This window comes from Macrosteles quadrilineatus, unplaced genomic scaffold (assembly GCF_028750875.1).
Source record: "Macrosteles quadrilineatus isolate MER2022 unplaced genomic scaffold, UCM_ALF_1.0 Scaffold_3__2_contigs__length_128488019, whole genome shotgun sequence".
Taxonomy (NCBI): Eukaryota; Metazoa; Arthropoda; class Insecta; order Hemiptera; family Cicadellidae; genus Macrosteles; species Macrosteles quadrilineatus.
The window spans coordinates 58726514-58747259 of record NW_026542596.1 but is presented as its reverse complement, the minus strand read 5'-3'; the positions used below and the strand labels follow the sequence as shown (position 1 = coordinate 58747259).

The 20746-nt window shown below is 36.0% G+C and overlaps 1 protein-coding gene across 3 annotated transcripts in view; it reads left to right on the top strand.

The window, feature by feature from the left end:
- Window positions 1-20746, top strand: part of LOC128988444 (disks large homolog 5-like) — a 67282-nt gene that overhangs the window by 16648 nt on the left and 29888 nt on the right. For 2 of the 3 annotated variants that reach the window (XM_054409728.1, XM_054409729.1), the window contains 8 exons: window positions 6645-6725; window positions 7798-7912; window positions 8148-8346; window positions 8822-8989; window positions 9964-10137; window positions 15294-15536; window positions 19639-19823; window positions 20199-20353. In XM_054409728.1, coding sequence (XP_054265703.1) covers window positions 6683-6725; window positions 7798-7912; window positions 8148-8346; window positions 8822-8989; window positions 9964-10137; window positions 15294-15536; window positions 19639-19823; window positions 20199-20353 — 1282 coding nt within the window. In that variant the 5' untranslated portion in view covers window positions 6645-6682. The remainder of the gene's footprint in view (window positions 1-6644; window positions 6726-7797; window positions 7913-8147; window positions 8347-8821; window positions 8990-9963; window positions 10138-15293; window positions 15537-19638; window positions 19824-20198; window positions 20354-20746) is intronic. The other variant, XM_054409730.1, reaches the window with a different exon arrangement.

Below are 20746 nucleotides of genomic sequence, written 5' to 3'. Positions count from 1 at the left end.
TCGCTCCGACCTGGACATACCTTTCTGCCGGCTGTCTAAAACCAAAAACTCTTTCCCAATGCTTGCCCTGAAGATTTACAACCACCTGCCTACGTCAATCAAAAACCAAGGGGAAACGGCCTTTCGTACAGCCCTGAAAAACTTGTTGAGGGAGAAACCATACTACAGCCTACAAGATGATTTTAATGAGAAACTTTTAAGTCAATAAGCCTGTGGCAAAATCATCCACCGCCAAAGTACTTTTAATATAGTTCATACTTCAATCTATGGAAGTTTTTTTGTAAGTTATATAGTGTAAATAGAAAATTGACGCAACCTATCCGGCTCTGCTGGTCTCGGTCAAGGAGGAGGTAATTAAACAAGTTTTGTTTTGTTGTAGGCCTAAAATGTTAATAATAGCCTAAGTACAGTATTAAATAAATGCATTTTTCAAATTTGATCAAAATATGTTCAAAAAGAAGCAAACTACAGCAATTTACTTATTTTCCATAAGAATAACATGGGAATTTTAAATTTACAATCTTTTGGAATTTTTCTCCTTAACCATTAGGCGCATAGTAATGCTTCAACACACTAAATTATTTGTTCTATTTAAGCTCTACAAAATGGTTTGGAAATAAATTGACAAATTTTATGTTTTTTTTTTGGCCAAAAATGGGAAAACCTAATTTACTCCATAAAACCCCATAGGCCTAGGCCTAATCCCCTGTTCCCATAGTCCTATCATGCTAGTTCTCAAAGTCGTTCGAATAAATGTAGGTTTAAATAACACGTTTATACTAAATTTAATCTAGATCGGATAATTTTTGCTTGAGTTAAACTTTCCGTGATAATGGACTAATATATGATAGGCCTATATATATATATAGGCCTACAAACTTTCACATTTATAATATTAATAAGATAGGTATATATAGCTTATATGAATTTGAACGGATGGTTTTTTTGGCCTCTAGGGACCTCAAAATAAAAAAATTATATCAGTCCCACCATGAGTACTACCGTATTAGCTTGATAATAAATAACCACAAAATTTTTGTTGAATAGAAAATGTAGTTCCGTAAACTGTTTGTGAAATTACTTCTATGCCTTTTATAAGTTAAATGGTTAAAAAACTTGAAACTGTATTTATTGTACGTATTGTCACCAATATATTACTAAACCCAAGATAGTAGGAACTTTTTCTACTTAATAGCCTACCAGAGATGTAGCCTACGGGAGATGTTGAAAGGGGTAGGCTACCTTAAATTAATTAAATTTAAATTAAAATTAAAGCCTTGAATTAAATCTTACAGTCTAATTTTTTCAAGCTCTTTGTAAAATTATATTGATAGGTATCATACAACCAAATAAATAAAGGACTGGGTCAAATTTTTTTTTATGAAATTATCCGAGCAACAAACATTTGACTAACATAATTTGAGTACATTTGAAATTACTTAAGTATTGATTTGAGAACGTTATCACTTTAATTTGATGCCCCCCTTCCCAATAATACTATTAATGTAAATAAAAGTATATTCCATTAAAGAATGAATTATGTAAACTGTTATAACATTTAAGACTGATTTAAACTCTAATCAGGTACCATAGTCTGTATATCACACAGGGTAGGCTTGCCATTTAAAAGAAGCTGGGTCAAAAAGCTTTCAAAAGAGGGTCTTTTCATTGAACTTCAACCAAAGGGATGGTCATTCATCCTTACTCTCTTTATGCTAGATCATAGCTTTCAGTAGTCCTCAGCCCCTCATACCTGAAACAGGGGAGGATTTTTATTTTTGTTTTAGATTATTGTGTTTGAACTAACAGTGCCTGAAGATAACCTTGGAGCTCTTTTTAGTGTTTTATGATGTATTGTTATGTGTCAGTGTTAAGTTATGCATACTGTTAACTGATGGTTCATTTGTAGTGTAATCAGCTTATTTAAATGTTTCTTAAATGTTATTTGGGTAAAAAGCTATACTGTATGTTTGTTAGTATATGTAGCCTTTAGATATTGTGTAGATCTTATTAACACAGTATTTTTGAGTGCAATATTGTTCTTTTGTAGTTTCTGGAATTATTTTGACTAGATAACCTGTTGCTCTAAATCGAGCAAAAATGCAACTTGTAATAAAAATAATAAACAACAAAAACATAAACAGCAAGATCTCAATCAAAGAGTAATTCTAAAGTCTATGACTGATTATAGAAATACGAAAAATATTATGTTGTGACAAATTATAAAACTAACCTAGGCCTACAATATTTAATATAGATCCGCTCTCATACTGCTTTGGTTTTCTCTTATGTATTGTAGGTGGGTCGCCACTATGAGAACGTAGATGTCAACCACACACTGTAAAGTGAGCTTTTCCGACCTAATGTTGCAAGCCAAATCCCTCTCTTGACGCAAACCAGTACGACACGTAATATAACACTGTTAAATTATTTCTACGATGGGTACTGTTTTAGGCGTGTTTAAATTAGGGGCCCCAACCAAGGTCTCCAGTTGTGAACATTGGAGGGCAAGCAAGTGGATCTAACGACGGATCTAGAACGGATTCACGTGTAACATTATTAGTTTTTGAAAAAAAGAAACTAAGATTTATTTTGTCTGGTGGTTCTCTGTTTTCAGCTTTAAAAATAGCGGTGACATTTATACAGGTCGCATCATTGTAGCGAGGAAAGCCAATTATTTTGTTTCTTATTATGTACATAAGAATCACCCTTAACTCCTCGGAGCTCTCGTCCCTACACATTTCTGCCACAATTTTTAAAGATTGGGCAAATGGGTTGGCAATGTGACCCTATTCCCCACATATTTTATCATTGAATCTTTCCTTTCAAGTGTCATGGATCATGAAATTGTAGATCCCCTGTATGATCCTCTCATCTAAATGAGCTTCAGAGCTAACCATGGCAAAGGCGGAATTAAATTGACAAATTTTATTCTAATAATTTCTAGATCCAAACCTCACAGCCCTGATTTCAGATTGGGAGTTTCCAATAAGTTCCTGAAAGTATGGTGAATTCCGCAGATGAGGTAAATGGTTCTCTCATTTATGGAAAAAAAGAATAACAATTGAACTGTATCGGCCAGACTCTTTTTTTTTTAGCTTAAAATGTAAGCCACCACAATGTAAACATTTAACGTTCATTTGCCAAGGTTAGATGTAGACCTATCTCACACGATGGTTGCCACTCTGTAATCTTCAAATGATACATTGGGAGATTGATGCAAGCGGCCCCGTTCGCGTTTCCTATAGCCACTCACAGCCTTCGTCTTACTGGTAGCATATTATTTTAAATTTAGATGAATTACGAAAGTTAACAAAATAACAGAAAACACTACAACGGAATTGTTATACACATTGTAAATTACATGATATTGTGATGTAACTGCACTGGAAATAATCACTTTCAAACATTCATTTCATCACACCAAACTGTAACCAAAACAAAACGATAATTCAGTAAAATATGATGTAAGGTAAATACATTCAACTATTTACAAACAATTTGTTGTCAAGCCTTGATAGGAAACTCTTTATTTAAGAAACAGATATATTTAACAGATGTTTAGATAAAAATATAGAATTTCGGCTTTGCTCTGGAATAAATAAGTCCTGCAGTCTGTGGTTGACCTTAAAAACTATTTCAAACTACGTCCATATGTTATTTGTAAACGAAGGGAAATGAGTTTAATTAAATTACAACAGATGGCACCGCCTTCCAAACTTTAGCCCTTAACTGTACTTAAGTGATGCCCTTTCTTAATATTCTGAGACGTATTTGCACATCTACATGAAAATACCTTTAATTTGACACCTCAAACGTTAAAATCCATCAAGCGGTTATTGAGCTATGACTGTGAAAAGAAAACTGCTTGCGTATTAATATATAGATTAGCAGAATCGAGGACTTAAGGTACAATTTTACCGCCTGTCTCTATATTATATTAAGTTTAGGTCATAGATCAGGGTGTTGTGAGGTTTTGTGTTTTTTATTAGGCCTACATGAAAATTTGTATTTTTTATCATAGCCATCTTGTATCTTAAGAATACAAATGTTCCACAATTAAATGTTACCGATAAGATTTTCAAACAAATTTAGGAGAAATCAAAGTATTATTTAATTTTTAGCCTATATGGAGAAAAAGTAAACAGTTATAGTTTGTTTATGGATATATATTTATCAAATTTATTAATAGGTTTTTAAATTTTGCCAATCAAATTTTCCTTCCCTGTATCAGCAAACCTATGTAGGTTCTCGTTAAATCTAATGTTTCTTTTTTTATTGGGAATAAATCTGACATGTTTAAGGAAATATGTGAGTAAAAATCCAATCAAGGCAAATGGAAATTCACTTTGCAGGTTTGCTGTGGCGGGGTATTATAAATATCTTTCATTTAAACACTTGAACCCCTGTGCGTAGACCAGTGTAGTCTGTACAGTATTGCCCGGCTAGAGTGTGTGGTTGTAACATAGGTTTTCCTTGCTCAGGCCAGTGATTGTCATGCTCTGGTTGGTTCTGTTTGCAACATCACAGAGTTGCCTGAAAATCAAGGTGAAAGTTGTTGTGCTACAGCTAAAGCCAACTCATATTATTCTGTTGTTTCAATTATTGCCCTAAAATGTTTTGTATACCTTTATTTTTAGTTGACACACGTTTTCTGGAGCTTATTCATAATCAATACTTTTTAGTTATGTGTCTGATGGTTTTATGTTTCTTTTATTTGGCATAGCTTTTGTAAGAAGACCCAACTCTTAATCCTCAGGGTTTAGTTTTTTTTTCTATGGAAGATTTATATTTACGCTTTCTTTAACGTGTTTTGTTAGATGAGCCAATACATAGTCTTACAGTTGTTGCTTTGATATAGTTTTCTGGATTTGACATTACTAGTTTTGTTTGAAGAACAAATTTGTGATCATTGGTTGTAGTTATTACTCAAGTCTAAGAATCTTTTTTCTTTGACGAACCCAGTTTTCTATGGAGTTGGGACAGAGGTTTTTAAACAAAATTACTTAACATTTTTGTATTTATTGTTTTTTGTTAAGTTCTGTTGTGACTGAAAAAGTAACTTTTTCTTGATACCACCTTATTAATACTTGTATTTAGCAACACAACAGATTAATATGTCTAAAATAAAATTAAAAACTGTATTCAATTTACGAAGCTTAATTCTTTACAACACAAATAAAGTCAAACCTACTTTTACCAATAGGTACGCTACAATTTAAATATTCAAACATTTAAGTAATTTGATTTCATTATGTAGCCCAGTAAACCTGTTGTTATCTCCAAAGATAAATTGAAAAATAATGTAGGCAGAGAGTCTAAATATTTAAATGTGTCTAAGGAATATGTCGGCCTTAGCTACTAACAAGACTACAAGATTGCACCACTCATCCTACACTCATCCTTCACTCATATTTGGGTTAAAATACGCACATAGTGGCATCCCCTTCTTAGATAATATTGATATGATTGATTTTTGACGTATAAATTTGGTCAATTATTTCACTGTATTTATTACTTTTATGGAATATTCTCTGGATCTTTAAATGAAGCAAAGATTTATAGTGCCTGTGCTACACTGTCAAACAATAGTTTGTAGTTAGGGTGACCAACTTACAGTAGTTTAGTACAAAGTACTTCATCAGGTCCAAATCATCAAGCTTCAATATCCCTCAAAGTTGAGCATGTTTGGACACAACACATAAAAATTATAAATAGGCCTACCCCCGTCGCAGCAAACCTGCAGGGGAAGCAAATTTCCATTTTACCTGATACCTGATTGGATTTACACTAAAATGTCTCCTTAAAAATATCACATTTATTCCCTATTTAAATTGAATTAGTTTAACGAGTACTTAGGTGTGCTGCAACAGGGAGGGTGAAAGGGTGTGTGTTTTTTTTATGTTATTAGTTTGGTAAGAAATAAATGCCTTTTAATTTTCTCTGTAACCATTAGGCGCATAATAACGCTTCAATATACTAAATTATTTGTTTTTTTAAGCTCTACAAAATGGTTTTGGAAAAATTGGAAAAACTAATTTTACCCCATAAAACCACCCCTAAACCCTGTTCCCATAGTCCGATCATGCTGGTTAGCGAACTCTTTCAAATAAATGCAGGATTACAGATTTATACCAAATTTCATCAAAATCGGATCATTTTTGCTTGAGTTATCGGGCTAACGGACACATATATGTATATATATATATATGAATTTGAACGGATGGTGTTTTTGGCCTCTAGGGACCTCATAACGAAAAGGTAAATCGGTCCCATGTCCAGGTCTTACCATGAGTACTACGGTTAGCATATTCCCTAAATGGAAAATTCGCTAAAATTAAAATATTTCATGAACTTCATTTGTCTAATTGGTTTCATGACTACTTTTGTTTCAGTCATACCTTTTAGTTCTGTAATTCTATGGTATATATTTAATTAATATATCCTGTTTCCCTATTCCATTGCAACAAGTTTCATGGAAACCTGACTAACTAGCCAATTAACTAGTATTACTTTTCCTTCCCCATCGTTTTAGATTGGTGTGTTACAATTTACAATATTTATAAGGCCCATTTGTGCTTATATACCTCTACCTCTTGGATTGACTTGTATTTAACCATTTTGGTACTTTTGTTTTGTTGCAGGTAATCAGTGCTAATGGAATTAAAGTAAACATCACAAAATGGCTTCGGGAAATAGTTCCATGGACGGTAGTATCAACAATGGTGAGTCTTGTATAGGTGGTTATCTCTTCCAAATGAAACTGTTTGAAATTAGGATTAAAAAGTAATATCTTCAGAATATAAGAATCCAAATGTAGTACAGTTTTCCATAATTTATTATTAAATTGATCTTTGTTGTTGTCTTGTAGATAAGGAATTTGTGCATTTCTCTATCTTTTGTAGAATTTTATGGGGTCTTCTTGAATTTATAGTCTATATTTTTACAAAAATATTTACACACATGCATTTGTGTGTCTCGGGTGTCAGAGCAGTGTGTAAGCTCTGATTTGATAACATGGGTTGGTTTCACGTATGCTTCGGAGACAAAAGACGTAACGAGCCTTTCAGTGCATTGAACGTAAAGGGTTCAATTAAATCCCCTGAACTGCGTGGTAAAGACTAAACTATTACGTACCTCGTCTTGCAGTTCAAATATTGTGTTTTTTTTTTAAATCCACTACATATGTTTAGCCAAACATGGCATTCACAAGTAGAACAGAAACATTTGATCCAAATGGGACTCTTCAAGGTGTATATTTCAAATACAAAAATAGGCTATGTACATTGTGACAAGCAAAATAAATTAACAAATAAAACATTTAAACTTGTAGGCCTACAACACTTAACCCGACCAACGGCACTAACTGAGACAGAGTAAAGGGTTTGTCTCTAACCATAAATTCCACACGGGTTTTTTATGTCCCACCTACACATCAATAAGTCTATAAGTCGTTTATTTGGTTAGATTGACAAAATTGCATTAGTCGGGTCAAATATACAGTACTAACTAAAATCATAACTTATCATAACATAGGCCCTGATACCTAATAAAAGAACGTCCCAAGACATAAGGCTCTAGCCCCGAACTGTTCGTCTCAGACTTAAAAACATTAAGAGTGTGATCCCTGAGATGGATACAACAATTTTAGAGGCTTTCAGTATTTTCCTCCCATCAAATTAAAAACCGTAAAGATGACAGCGTTATTTTCATCCAAAGACAGGCTATACTAAAAAATTAGTTAGGCCTACTTTTTAAACTTTCCTTGTACGTTGTGTAACGTTCATGTGTTGACAGACACCATGTCCCGCTCGTATGGAGGAGGGTCGGGTGAGCGAGGACGGGACAGAGATTACGACACTATGAAACAACAATGTGAGAAAACTACCAGTGAACTGCAACTGCTCAGGAGGTAAATATTATGCACACCAACTATTTTTCAAAATTATGGTAAGGTACAAGAAAGTTATGATAGTGGCTTTTAGATAACCGATAAATATTGAAAAAAATGTATAAACAGCTCTTCATGGTAAGGCCTAATCACCCCCCCCCCCCCACCCTAAAAAAATGTTAACTTACATTGAACTAAATTTCCCTTTTGTTTTTAGCTGCTAACATAGTATTAACTTATTTTTTCGACTATTCAGACAGCACAGTGAGACAGTGCGCAGATGTGAACACACCATGAAGGACCTGGAGTACTACAGAGGACAACACCACGCAGCAATGACACAGCTGGAGGCTGCGGCTGCAGAGACATCCACTCTGCGCAACAAGTACGCAGACCTGGCTACAGACAAGCAGCGGCTGGAGAGAGAACTGTCGGATATGAGGGCTCACCACCAGGTACCATATGTTAAATTTCTTTTTGTCACCATATGGTCCAAGTATTGTTCTTATGGGTTAGATGTGTAGCCTGGTAAAATTAAGATTTTTTTTTCATTTCATTCGTTTACTTTTACCTCTTGAGGCAAGATAAATGTACGACGATATGACAACTGAAGAGCCGAAATTTGTATAATTCTTAAGGTCAAAACTTGGCTCACAAGGCGACAACAGGAAATTTAACGTTTTATTTGTCAAAAACTGGTCCAGAAACAATACAAAAAAATTAACTACAAGTTATATTCAACTATTAATATCTAATGGAGATATTTGTTTATTGTAACCTTGTACGACTGAATGTAAACTAACAACAAACTGCGTAAAAATCATAGGTCCTGGTGCCCTAAGTTCATCATTCACCTTAACATTTTTTGGAGTTGTATCCTGTTAAAAACATAGCAGTTCACAACTTGATAAACTTGTGATTGCCCTACAGGATGGCAACTTGGCGGAGGCTGGAAACACTGACACCATCAACCAACACTTTATGACGATGAGAAGCAAGTACGAGGCAGTCAAGGAGGAGTACGACTCGCTGCGGAAACGCTACGACGACCTCATAACATCTCATTCATCTACTGTGGACAAACTAGAGCTGGCTCAGGTCTGCAATGTTATTTAGCTTAGCTACTTTGAAATGTTTTGTTGTGAAGAGGTTGGTCGGGGGTATCGCTAAACCCAGAAAAAAGTATTTAACCACTTGAGTTGCCACTGTACCATTTACCATCGAAATTGCCAAATACTTTCTTTTCTGTGACAACCTCCAGCTAATTAATTGTTTGGGCTTTGTAAAATTAATGGTCTTGTTATGTTTTGTTATATTTTATGTTCTGCATTCACACTAGAAAACTCATTATTAAATTCAAAGATGCAATTTACGTTGTAAATTAACCTTCTGTCTCTTTGGCTAGATTTGTTTATATACTGTAGATTTTTACTTTAAAATATACTATTACTAACTATGTACAATTCAAATATGTACAGAATCGAGATTGCAGCTCATAAATATTAAATATATTTCGTTCGAAATTTTTTCCCTAAAGGAGTCCATTAACCGCATAAAAATGTGTCAGCAGTTGCCAATCTCTGAAACTGATGTTTTGGAAATAAAAATTGTTACTCCTAATTTGTTCTCAGTGTTTTATGTGTTTGGTTTATTTTACTTTGTTTGTCTGGCCAGGTATGTTTTGTCATTATTTGTCATAAAACACAATCACAATGGGCTCATTTAGGGGTTTATATTTAGGCGGAAGGAATGGATACACAACTAACTTGCTTTTTTTAAGTGGTTGATTAAAAAGTAATGTGTTTCCAGACTGATTTGGTTAGTTCAAACATTGCCAATTAGTAATAATATTATAATAATTACTGCCATTATACTTCTTTCTTCTGAAGAAGGCACTTTTAAGGACAAAGTATCAACTTTATAGTTATGTGATCTTTTTGTGTGCTTTTAACTCCCTGAAACTTTTTTGTTGTTCAAGTTACTTGTAAACCCATTCCCTCTTCGTAGTTCTTAGCCAAGTGGTTTTTCCTCCTAAAACTAAACGTAGTTTTAAAATTGTCAATGTTATGTAGGAGGAGATGGGTAGGATGAAGAAGAAGTGTGAGGAGATGATACAAGAGCGCAACGTAGCCATCAGAGAACGTAACGGACTGAAGCAGCAGTGTACAGCAGCTATACGACAGTGGGACATCGCTTTGAGGGAACGCAACGAGTACCAGGAAGCCCTTACCAAGGTTAACTTGACTGTATGTCCACAATATTACTGTATGTGTGTGGCTTGCTCAGTGTTCAGCACATTGTCACAAATCATTTGGTCTTTGGTGTTTTTGACTCGTTTGGAACTAAGTTTGATTTCAGAGTGTGATTATTCATGAACTTCTGAATCAGTTATCTCTGTAGTTATCTGGATTCTATTGGTTGGTTTTTGGGGTTGAATGACTTCTGAAATAGCCCACTTCTTTTGGTTTTGAAACAACCTTAGTGTTTTCTAATCTAACTAGGTTTGCCTGACATAACTCCTCATGTTTTAACCTTTTACTTGGTATAGGTAATTATTATTTTTACTAAGGAGTAGGGATGGACGGGATTGAATTTTTAGTTTGGGACGGGACGGGACGGGATTTTTATTTCCTTCCCGATTTTCGGGACGAGACGGGACGGGATTTTTTTCTGTGCATAAAAAGAAAGTCTTGAGTATTGCAGTTACCAAAAAAGGCATACAAAATCAATCTTTACCGTTTGTGGCACTGATCTATAAAAACCAAAAATGGGTAACAATTTTTCAGGTCCCTATAGAAACTTGTGACTCGCGGTCACAGTGCGATTGTCGGTTTGACTCACGGTCACGGCGCGATCGTCGGTATGACTCCGCGGTCATGTCGTGATCGTTGGTATGACTCCGCGGTCACGGGGTGATCGTCGGTATGACTCGCTGTCACGGGGTGATCGTCGGTATGACTCACGGTCACAGCGCGATCGTCGGTATGACTCACGGTCACGGCGCGATCGTCGGTATGACTCCGCGGTCATGTCGTGATCGTTGGTATGACTCCGCGGTCACGGGGTGATCGTCGGTATGACTCACGGTCACAGCGCGATCGTCGGTATGACTCACGGTCACGGCGCGATCGTCGGTATGACTCTGCGGTCATGTCATGATCGTTGGTATGACTCCGCGGTCACGGGGTGATCGTCGGTATGACTCCGCGGTCACGGGGTGATCGTCGGTATGACTCGCGGTCACAGCGTGATCGTCGGTATGACTCCGCGGTCACGGCGTGATTGTCGGTATGACTCTGTGGTCACGGGGTGATCGTCGGTATGACTTACAGTCATGGCGCGATCGTCGGTATGACTCCGCGGTCATGTCGTGATTGTCGGTATGACTCTGTGGTCACGGGGTGATCGTCGGTATGACTCGCTGTCACGGGGTGATCGTCGGTATAACTCACGGTCACAGTGCGATCGTCGGTATGACTCACGGTCACGGCGCGATCGTCGGTATGACTCTGCGGTCATGTCGTGATCGTTGGTATGACTCCGCGGTCACGGGGTGATCGTCGGTATGACTCCGCGGTCACGGGGTGATCGTCGGTATGACTCTGTGGTCACGGGGTGATCGTCGGTATGACTTACAGTCATGGCGCGATCGTCGGTATGACTCCGCGGTCATGTCGTGATTGTTGGTATGACTCCGCGGTCAAGGGGTGATCGTCGGTATGACTCCACGGTCACGGGGTGATCGTCGGTATGACTCGCGGTCACGGTGCGATCGTCGGATTGACTCCCCGGTCACGGCGCGATCGTCGGTATGACTCCCCGGTCACGGCGCGATCGTCGGTATGACTCCCCGGTCACGGCGCGATCGTCAGTATGACTCCGCGGTCACGGCACGATCGTTGTTATGACTCCGCGGTCACGGCGCAATCATCGAAACAACTTCGTCTCCTGCGTTCGCGGACCTATCGCTCGAAATAGCGGCGTCATCGGCACTCGCGAAGCGGCAAAATCGCCGGCGATCGGACTAAATCCCGTCCCGAAAAATTCCCGAATCAAATGTAATCCCGTCCCGATAATCGGAAATATTTTTTTCCCGAAATTTCGGGACCCGTCCATCCCAACTAAGGAGTATTTTATTATCCGATTTTAAACTATACTAGGGGCATGTAGGGACATAAGTCCCTAAAAAGATAAAAATGTAAAACAAATTATTCAATTATTAAACACACAAATTTTCAACATGTACAGTAAAAAATTTATTTCAACATTCTAAGACGTTATCCCTGGTTAAATTTATATAGTATACCGTACATTGCAGAATTTACTGGAAAATGAGTTTAATCCAAATGTAATATTGCTTACTGGCTTGATGATAAATCATGATCAGCTGTATTGACAACAAAAATAAACAAAAAGCAGCAAATGGCTTCTAATGCTATTCTTATGGAGATCATTTTACGTTATATCTAATTTGGTGTTAAAATTTGGGGAATTTCACTATTTTTCCCGCCGTCACGGGATTGAGACCTTTAATTTGAGCCCTCTCCCGTCATTCTACAACGTCCCAGTTGCCCAAAATTTTGACGCAAAGAATCGGCTTTTGTAATTAATATATAGATTAAATTGATATTCTTGCTGTTGTATTCAGGTAATTTACAAAATAATGTTATTAACTTAAAACTTTTTATGATTTTTTTTGTCAGTAAAATTTATTGACTGACAAGGCCAATACAACAATGAGATGTTGTAATAATAATGGAAGACAATATTCCAACCCCACCTGAAATCAAATTTATTGCATACTGTGTTCAAATGTAAATAAGGTCACAAAAATGTTTATTTTTTTTATTTTTTATCACCTTTTTCAATATTGTAAAACATTTCAATCACTTTTCTTGTTTTGTAAGCGATCAACACAATTACATTACATTGAGTTAAACATATTTCAGTTTTAAAACAGTTGTTCACTGAGTTCACAGTCAGTTTTAAAACACTTCGTCACTTAGATTCGTAATACAATCTGTCTAGCTATTTAACTATTTATTTCACTTGAAAGTTGTTTCAAAATAGTACTCCGCAAATAAGCAGCTGTTATTTTTAGATTTCTGATTTGCAGTTTAGCTTATTCATTTGAATATTGGAACAAATTAGCAAGCCACCACACAATCCACACTGAAGATGCATGTTCACTATAACACTCTCCGTTGTCAATAATAGACCTTCATCGCCTTCATGATAACTTTTCTCTTTTTTGTAGCATGCATTTATTTTTAATTCCAATTTTGTAGTGTCAATCGTTAAACCTGGTAGTTTGAACCCAGTGACCTATTTTCTAAGAGCTTTAACCCCCTCCTGAACATGGAACGAATATAATGTTTGTAGAAGCGGGTATTTCTGCCGATTTTGTAGATGGACTAGTTTTGTGTTTGTAGAGTAATCAGATGGTTCACACTACTTTACGCTCTTCAGAAGCACCTCGGCCTTGAAAAGTCTACACTATTTGTAAAAAAAAGAGAAAAGAATAAAACATAAAACATTACATAATATATGTAGAGGATCAAATTAAATTAAGAGTACGAAGAAAATAGAAGCTTCTTAATTTCATTTTATGCATTCAGCCTCTCAACTGTCATAGAATATTTTTTTTTTATTATGTTTATCTGAATTACCTGTGTGAACAGAAACTAAAATGCTTTAGTTTAGTGATAACTGCTCAAACACAATACAAAAAATTTAACCTTAGTATAGTTAATGGTGTCCTGGTTCTTAAATTGCCGGTTGAAACTGCATCTAACAAATTTTCCGCATATCCTTTCTCATTGTTTCCTTCCATATTTAAATGACTCAATTTGTTGTAAATAAATACATTTTTAACCTCTGTGTTTGCTGAGTGTTTTGTGTGTGTATGTGTGTGTGTGTATTATAGTTTGTTTTTTGGTAAATACAATTGATTTTCCGGTTACAATCAATTGTAGTTTAAAACACCTTATCCTCACGGTTTCAAAATTGGACCACAAAATGTCGTATCAAATACTTCATTGATCGTTTTATGTGATAGGCAGACCTACCTGCTTATATAAGCAGACTTCTAACAACTGATTAGTTAATAGACATTGAAGTTATGTTGTACTTGTACTCAAACTTTGAGGATAAGAGTCATTTATATACTTTAACAACTAGGCCAGTTGTGAATTAAGCAATGGTGATGAAATTTTAGTTTATCTTAAATTTGTAAAGAAAGACAATGGTGTGGGCTAAATGGTTTGAGAAACCACTTTTTGTTTCAATCTACTAGTTGCAGTGTTGGCAAAAGCAAATCTACCAAGAGATCTGTTAAAATTTATGTGAACAATTCAATTAAGTGTTGATATATAATCTTTGTAGTCCATTTAGAAGAGGCTATAGGCTGTGAGGCAGGCGAAGGACTCTGAAAGATTAACGTCCCTTCCACTAATGCACGCACACTCGCCAGCGCTCAGGGTCCTACCTTCCCACAGCGCATGACATATTGTGTGTTTGTGTAGGAGTGTCTGTGTGTGAGGGTTATAATCCCTTAGAGTCCTTCACCTGTCTCACGGCCTATAGGATTTATGGGGTAGGAAAGAGGGTGCTCCCTATTTAAGCTGGGCTGTGACTGTATTAGGTCTAGTCTATGTGATTTAAATCATTACATAATGTCAAAAGTAGGTTGATTACTGTTGTGTTTTGTGTTTAAAATGTAGTTGACATCTACCACATGGGTGAAAAAGGTATATTTTCTTATTTTGATAAAACCTGATAGTGCTACAATAGCTCAACATTGTCTCACAAACTCATCTTAATGTAATTATTGGAAGGCTGAGTTTGAGAAGTGTCGGGTTGCAGGAAAAAGGGTTAAAAATTTAAAAAATACATGCATCATGACATTTTGTTTTCTTTTGTGTGGAAATGCTACATTAAAATTTTACAACACCATAACATTGAAATGTTTAAACTGATCTTGGTAAAGAAAACACTCGTACATGACATTAAAATAAATCATAAATGTGGTGCTGACAGGTTAGGCTTATTGTATTCACTCACAAGTTTTGGTCATAACTTCCGCAAGTAACAGTGGCAAAGGCAGTCTACTGTATTACTATTGGAGCTACTGAGTTTTTAATTTCACTCTAGCATTGCTTAAAAGTTCTTAAATAACATCTTAAGAAAAAAATTCTTTGATGATTTGCCAAAAAATCTGGATTGTGCAAAATTTGCAGGACATTAGGTAAAAATATGGTATGAATCATCTTGCAAAGGAACTTTTAAATGAGGCAATCATATTTTAGTTTAGTTTCTAATTCTGTTATAAACTGTTATAAATCTACAATATAAATTCTAAAGTGAATTAAGCAACGCCATCTAGATAGTTGTGATGTGGCAGGTGCAGCAGCAGCACGAGGAGGCGGTGAAGGAGATCAACCAGGCGATGGCTGTGCGGATGAAAGCCAACAAGGATCTGAAGCGGTTGACGGAGGAGCGCAACGCAGCGATGCAGGAGTATTCGCTAGTGATGAGTGAGAGAGACAGTGTACACAAGGAGATGGAGAAACTGACTGAAGACCTGACGCAGGCGTACAAGAAATGCAAGGCACTGGAGATGCAGACTAAGGAGATGATGGATGAGGTAGGCTATGTTTGTCATGTGGAGCTGTGTTTGGTCATCTATATATATAAAAAAGGCAAAGCCCTCACTGACTGACTCACTCACTCACTCATCACTAATTCTCCCACTTCCCATTTACCTAGGAGGCTGAAATTCGGTACGCTGATTCTTTATGCATTAAATAGGAAAACTAAGTTGTTTTTATTCTGATCGGACTCTCGGGCTCCGCCCCATTGGCTCTGGAGTTTCCCATGTTAACCTTATGAGTATTCATATTTAAATGGAATTAATGAATCTTAACAGCTGTTTCAATTAAACAAGTTGATCTGTTCTATGATGTGCAATAGCATTAAAGTTACAAGGATTACCAACAGGGTGCAGCACTATTATTTTTTTAATTTATGACAACAGCTAATTTGCAACCAAAAGGTGAGTGAGCGTAGCGAACGAACTTCAACCTGGAGGCGAGTTAGCGTAGCGAACGAGCTAACCTGAAGGCAAGTGAGCGCAGCGAACCAGCTCAAACCTATAGGTGAGTGAGCGTAGCGAACAAACTTCAACCAGGACAACGAGCCATGCGAACGAGCTCACTTATGAAGTAAAACGGGGCAAAGCCCGCGGGTACAGCTAGCTAGTATACCTACAAAATGCAAAGCCCTCACTGACTGACTCACTAATTTCTCCTACTTCCCAATTTCCTAGGAGGCTGAAATTTTGGTACACTGATTCTTTATACATTAAATAAAAAAACTAAGTAGTTTTATTATGATCGGACTTTTGGGCTCTGCCCCAGTGGCTCTGGAGTTTCCCATGTTAACCTTATCAGCAGTTACTAGGTTTACCAACAGGGTGCAACACTATTATTTTTTTAATGTATGTATGCAGCTAATTTGAATTGTTTATAGCAGAAACCTCATAGCCAAATTTTTATTTTTATTTTGACTTTTTAGAATATTAATCTGGGAAACGTATTAGTGTGTTAGTAATTTTATTGCATTACTGATCAAGTCAATGACTTGGATGGAAGGAACTAATATTATAGATATGAATGTTTTGAGTATGTCAACTACGTGAAAAATACTTGACCAATTGAGCAGATTTTTTCCATGAGTATCCAATATAACCACAGGCTTAAAGGACTTAGTCATCTTTTATTTTAATTAAAATTAATTTCTATTCTAGCTCCTGAGCTGTTATATTCAATATAATAAATAGGTTACATACCTTATAAATCTGACAAACAGCTCATTTTTAATTGAAGGTAGTTTACATGTTTCGGCTTGTATCGGCGATTGTCAATGCAATTTTTATTTTTATTTTAATACTCTACTAGGGCCTCTGACCTGACAGCTTATTAAGTCCTACGTTGTTCTTCAAAGTAACCATGAAAAACCTTTCAAAATGCCACCCAAACCAGTAAGGCAATCAATAGTTTTATTAATATTCATGATGTCAAACGGGGCAAAGCCCGCGGGTAACAGCAAGTTAAATTAGACATAGACATAGACATAGACATATTTTATTTGCACATAACATTCTTTACATGTGTTACATACAGAATAGGTGCATTGTCAGAGTTCGAATTGTCAGAATATAAAAAATAAAATAGTAATCAAGATGATAATATAATTAACAAAATTGAATGATAAAACTTTTCTAAACTAAAGGGGCATTGTGAAAATCTGCAATTAAATAAAAGGCTCTGTCAATTAAGAGTTCACCTATTTTATCTTTAAAATTATTTTCATTTAGCAATTTATAGTTTGCAGGCAGCACATTGTACAGCCTCAGCCCAGCATATAGTGGACTTTTTTCATAAAGGGTCAAATGGTGCCTTGGAAATCTAAAAATGTTTTCATTTCGAGTATTATATCTATGGTTGATTTGAATTGATTCTGGGAGGTCGTTTTTAGCTGAATGAATGTAGTTTAGTGATTCCAAGATGTACAGTCCTGTTAGGGTGTGGATTTTTAAATTTCGAAAAAGGTTTTTGCATGAACTACGTGGATGAGAGCTGGTCATAATACGGATAATGCGTTTTTGTAGCCTGAATATTGATTTGACTCCGGTAGCCTGACCCCATAAGATTATACCATACCTCAATACTGATTCTACATAAGCATGATAAACCATTTTCAGAGTTTCTTTAGGAACACAGTCCCTTAAGTGCAGAAATACAATTGACATGGATCTAAGTTTACTTTTTAATTGATTCAGATGTACATCCCATTTAAGTGATTCGTCTATGTAAACACCTAGAAATTTATGAGACGTTGCCAATTTAAGGGATTCAATTTTATTACCATTGTTTCTGACAGAAAATTTTATTGTTTGCGTTTTTTCAAGATTAAGTTTTAATCCATTGTTCAAGAACCAACCTTCCATGTCATGAACCACATTTTCAAGAGAAGATAGCATTTCAGAAGTACTATTATTTTTTATCAAGGCTGTTGTATCATCTGCAAAAAGAATTAGTTCCTGATCAATAGCTTTAGGGAGGTCATTAATGTAAATTAGAAAGAATAGAGGACCTAAGATTGAACCTTGGGGCACACCTGCCGATAGGTTTTCCCATGGCGAATAGTACTTGATCTTATCCAGTGTTATTACAGTTCTTTGTTTTCTATTAGAAAGGTAAGAACTCAATAGAGAGTGACAACTTCCCCCAATACCATAATCACTCAGCTTGAGCTGAAGGACTGAGTGATCAACACAGTCAAAAGCTTTGGACAGGTCACAGAAAACACCAGCTGTAGCCTGAGACCCGTCCAAAGCCTGGGTAACCTCATTTATAAACTGTGTTAGTGCAGAACCTGTGCTTAAATTTTTCCTGAATCCAAATTGTTTGTTATAAAATAGATGATTGCTTTCAAAATAACTAACCAATCTCAAATTTATGACCTTCTCAAATATTTTAGAAAAATTACTCAATACAGAAATTGGACGGTAATTGTTAATATCCGATTTTAGGCCCTTTTTAAATATTGGTGAGATTTGGGAAAGTTTTAGTTTATCCGGAAAAATTCCATGTATTAAACACTGGTTAATAATTTGAGATAAAGGTTCAGCAATGATATTAACAGTGGCTTTTATCAATTTAATTGGGATCTCATCCCAGCCAACGGATGATTTGTTTTTTAGTGACAAAACAATCTTTTTGATTTCCTCCACATTAGTTAGCCTGAGGCTGCACAATGATATCCCATTATCATTACAGATATGTTTCACTGAAGCATGGACTCCATTGACAGTAGCCTTTTGAACATTTAAGTTACTTACTGTATTCGAAAAAAAATTGTTAAAAACTTTAGCAATACTTCCAGGATTACCAAGCACATAACCATTTGTATCTTTCAAAACTATTCTTTCTTTTGGTATTAATTATTATAAACTAAAGTGTATGGTTGTAAAAGATTCTGACAATAACGTGGGACTTAAGGCACTTGAAAGTGGTCATTCTGTTAAAAGTTGATACAAACCTAAGGAAGAGTCCTTAGGTTAGGTCCTTAGGTGTTAGGTATAGACCACAGGCTCAAAAAGCAAATTTCTGTAATTATATCCTATAAATTATGCTTGAGTAAATTTCATTTTTGAGTTATTTTGTCTCTGGCTCACTGAACAAACTATAAAAAGTATAAAATTACCTGAATGCTGCCAAAGTGAACTTGTGTAGTCCTTACAGATTACGCGTTTCGAGGACTTAAGTCCTCATCATCAGATCTCGTATAAGAACATTTAACACTGTAACTTCGAAAAGGTCGTCAAGACTTTAAATACGAAACACGGACACATACTATATACAGACGTAGACGTATTACGAACAAAAATGAGTAGGCCTACCGACAAAAATTTGGTATCAGTAGGCCTACACTTCTTACACTTCTTATTGCTAAAGAAGAGGAGGATGATTCAGATTGTTATATGTCGGCTTTTATTTTGGTTAAATATTGCCATATCGTATTAAAATACACATAAAAGGAAGTAACCTAAAAAAATACATACAATGGGGAAATAAAGAAAAATATACCTGCATTAATGGGTTGGATAGTTGTATTAACTTTCCAAAATATCTGGTCAATTTTCCTGAATGCGTTTAAACCTCGAACAAATTTTTTGTTGGCAGAAAACCGCACTGACATACCACATGGAGACGCTGAAGAGAGAGATCCAGTCCGCACTGCATGACAGAGACAAGGCGTTAAAGGAGTGTTACGATCTTCAAGAGAGGTTCGGAGAGTTCACAGCCAAGGAGGAGTCGCAGAGAGAAGGCTACAAGTCCAGGTTCGAGTACGCCTACAACAGGGAGAGGTGAGTAGAGATGAATAAATAATTTAAATATATTTTGTAAGAAAATGCAATAATTTTTAATCTATAGATTGGTTACTGCTGGACGCTGGTTCATATAGATAAAATAGATTCTCTACTTCAGTATATAAAAGTTAATGGCTGTATATCCATTTGCTCTTTGACTTAAGGTTGGTGAAAAGGTCACAAGTTTTACATTGTTCAAAATTCATGCTTAAAGCTACATGTGGATTCTAAGTAACAAATCCAGAGCGCAAAATAGGATAAAATAAATGAATTATATTCTTCGATAATTCCTTTGATAGTGAGCCCAAAGATTTTTCTGATTCATAGAAACGACCAATTTTTGTTTGACTATTATTGTTCTGTGGTTTTCAGGGATGTTGGAGTGAAAGACCCTCATGAGCTGCAGCCAACCACGATGGATCTGTTGGGTAAATGTCACAAGGAGAGGATGGACAACCTGGACCAGGCTAACCAGGAGTTGGACAAGCTGCGCAAACATGCTGATAAACTACAGGCTGAGTTGCAAGGTTGGATTTACGTTAAGATTCTAGTTACGATTTTTACCAGTTTGTGATACTTGTTTTTCTTATTGCAGAATGGAAAGGAGAGTTGAATAATCCTTCTCTTCTGTGATTTTAGAAAGAATGTATGGTACTTTCGTGTTCTAAGGAGGCCACTTACTTTAGAGGGATATTTTTACCAGAGACCAAAAATAGCTACATAGTTGGAAAGAACTCTTAAATTGACTTACTGCTGTCCAAATTTAACATGATTACAATTATTGGACTTTGAGTTCTGCCTCTAAGAAGGCAGCGATGAAGACGAGGATTGAATTGAATGCGACGATTATGTTAGGTTAGGTTATCATCATAAACTTGTTTGTCGGACTTAACTCGTTTTGTTTTTAATCGAACAATACC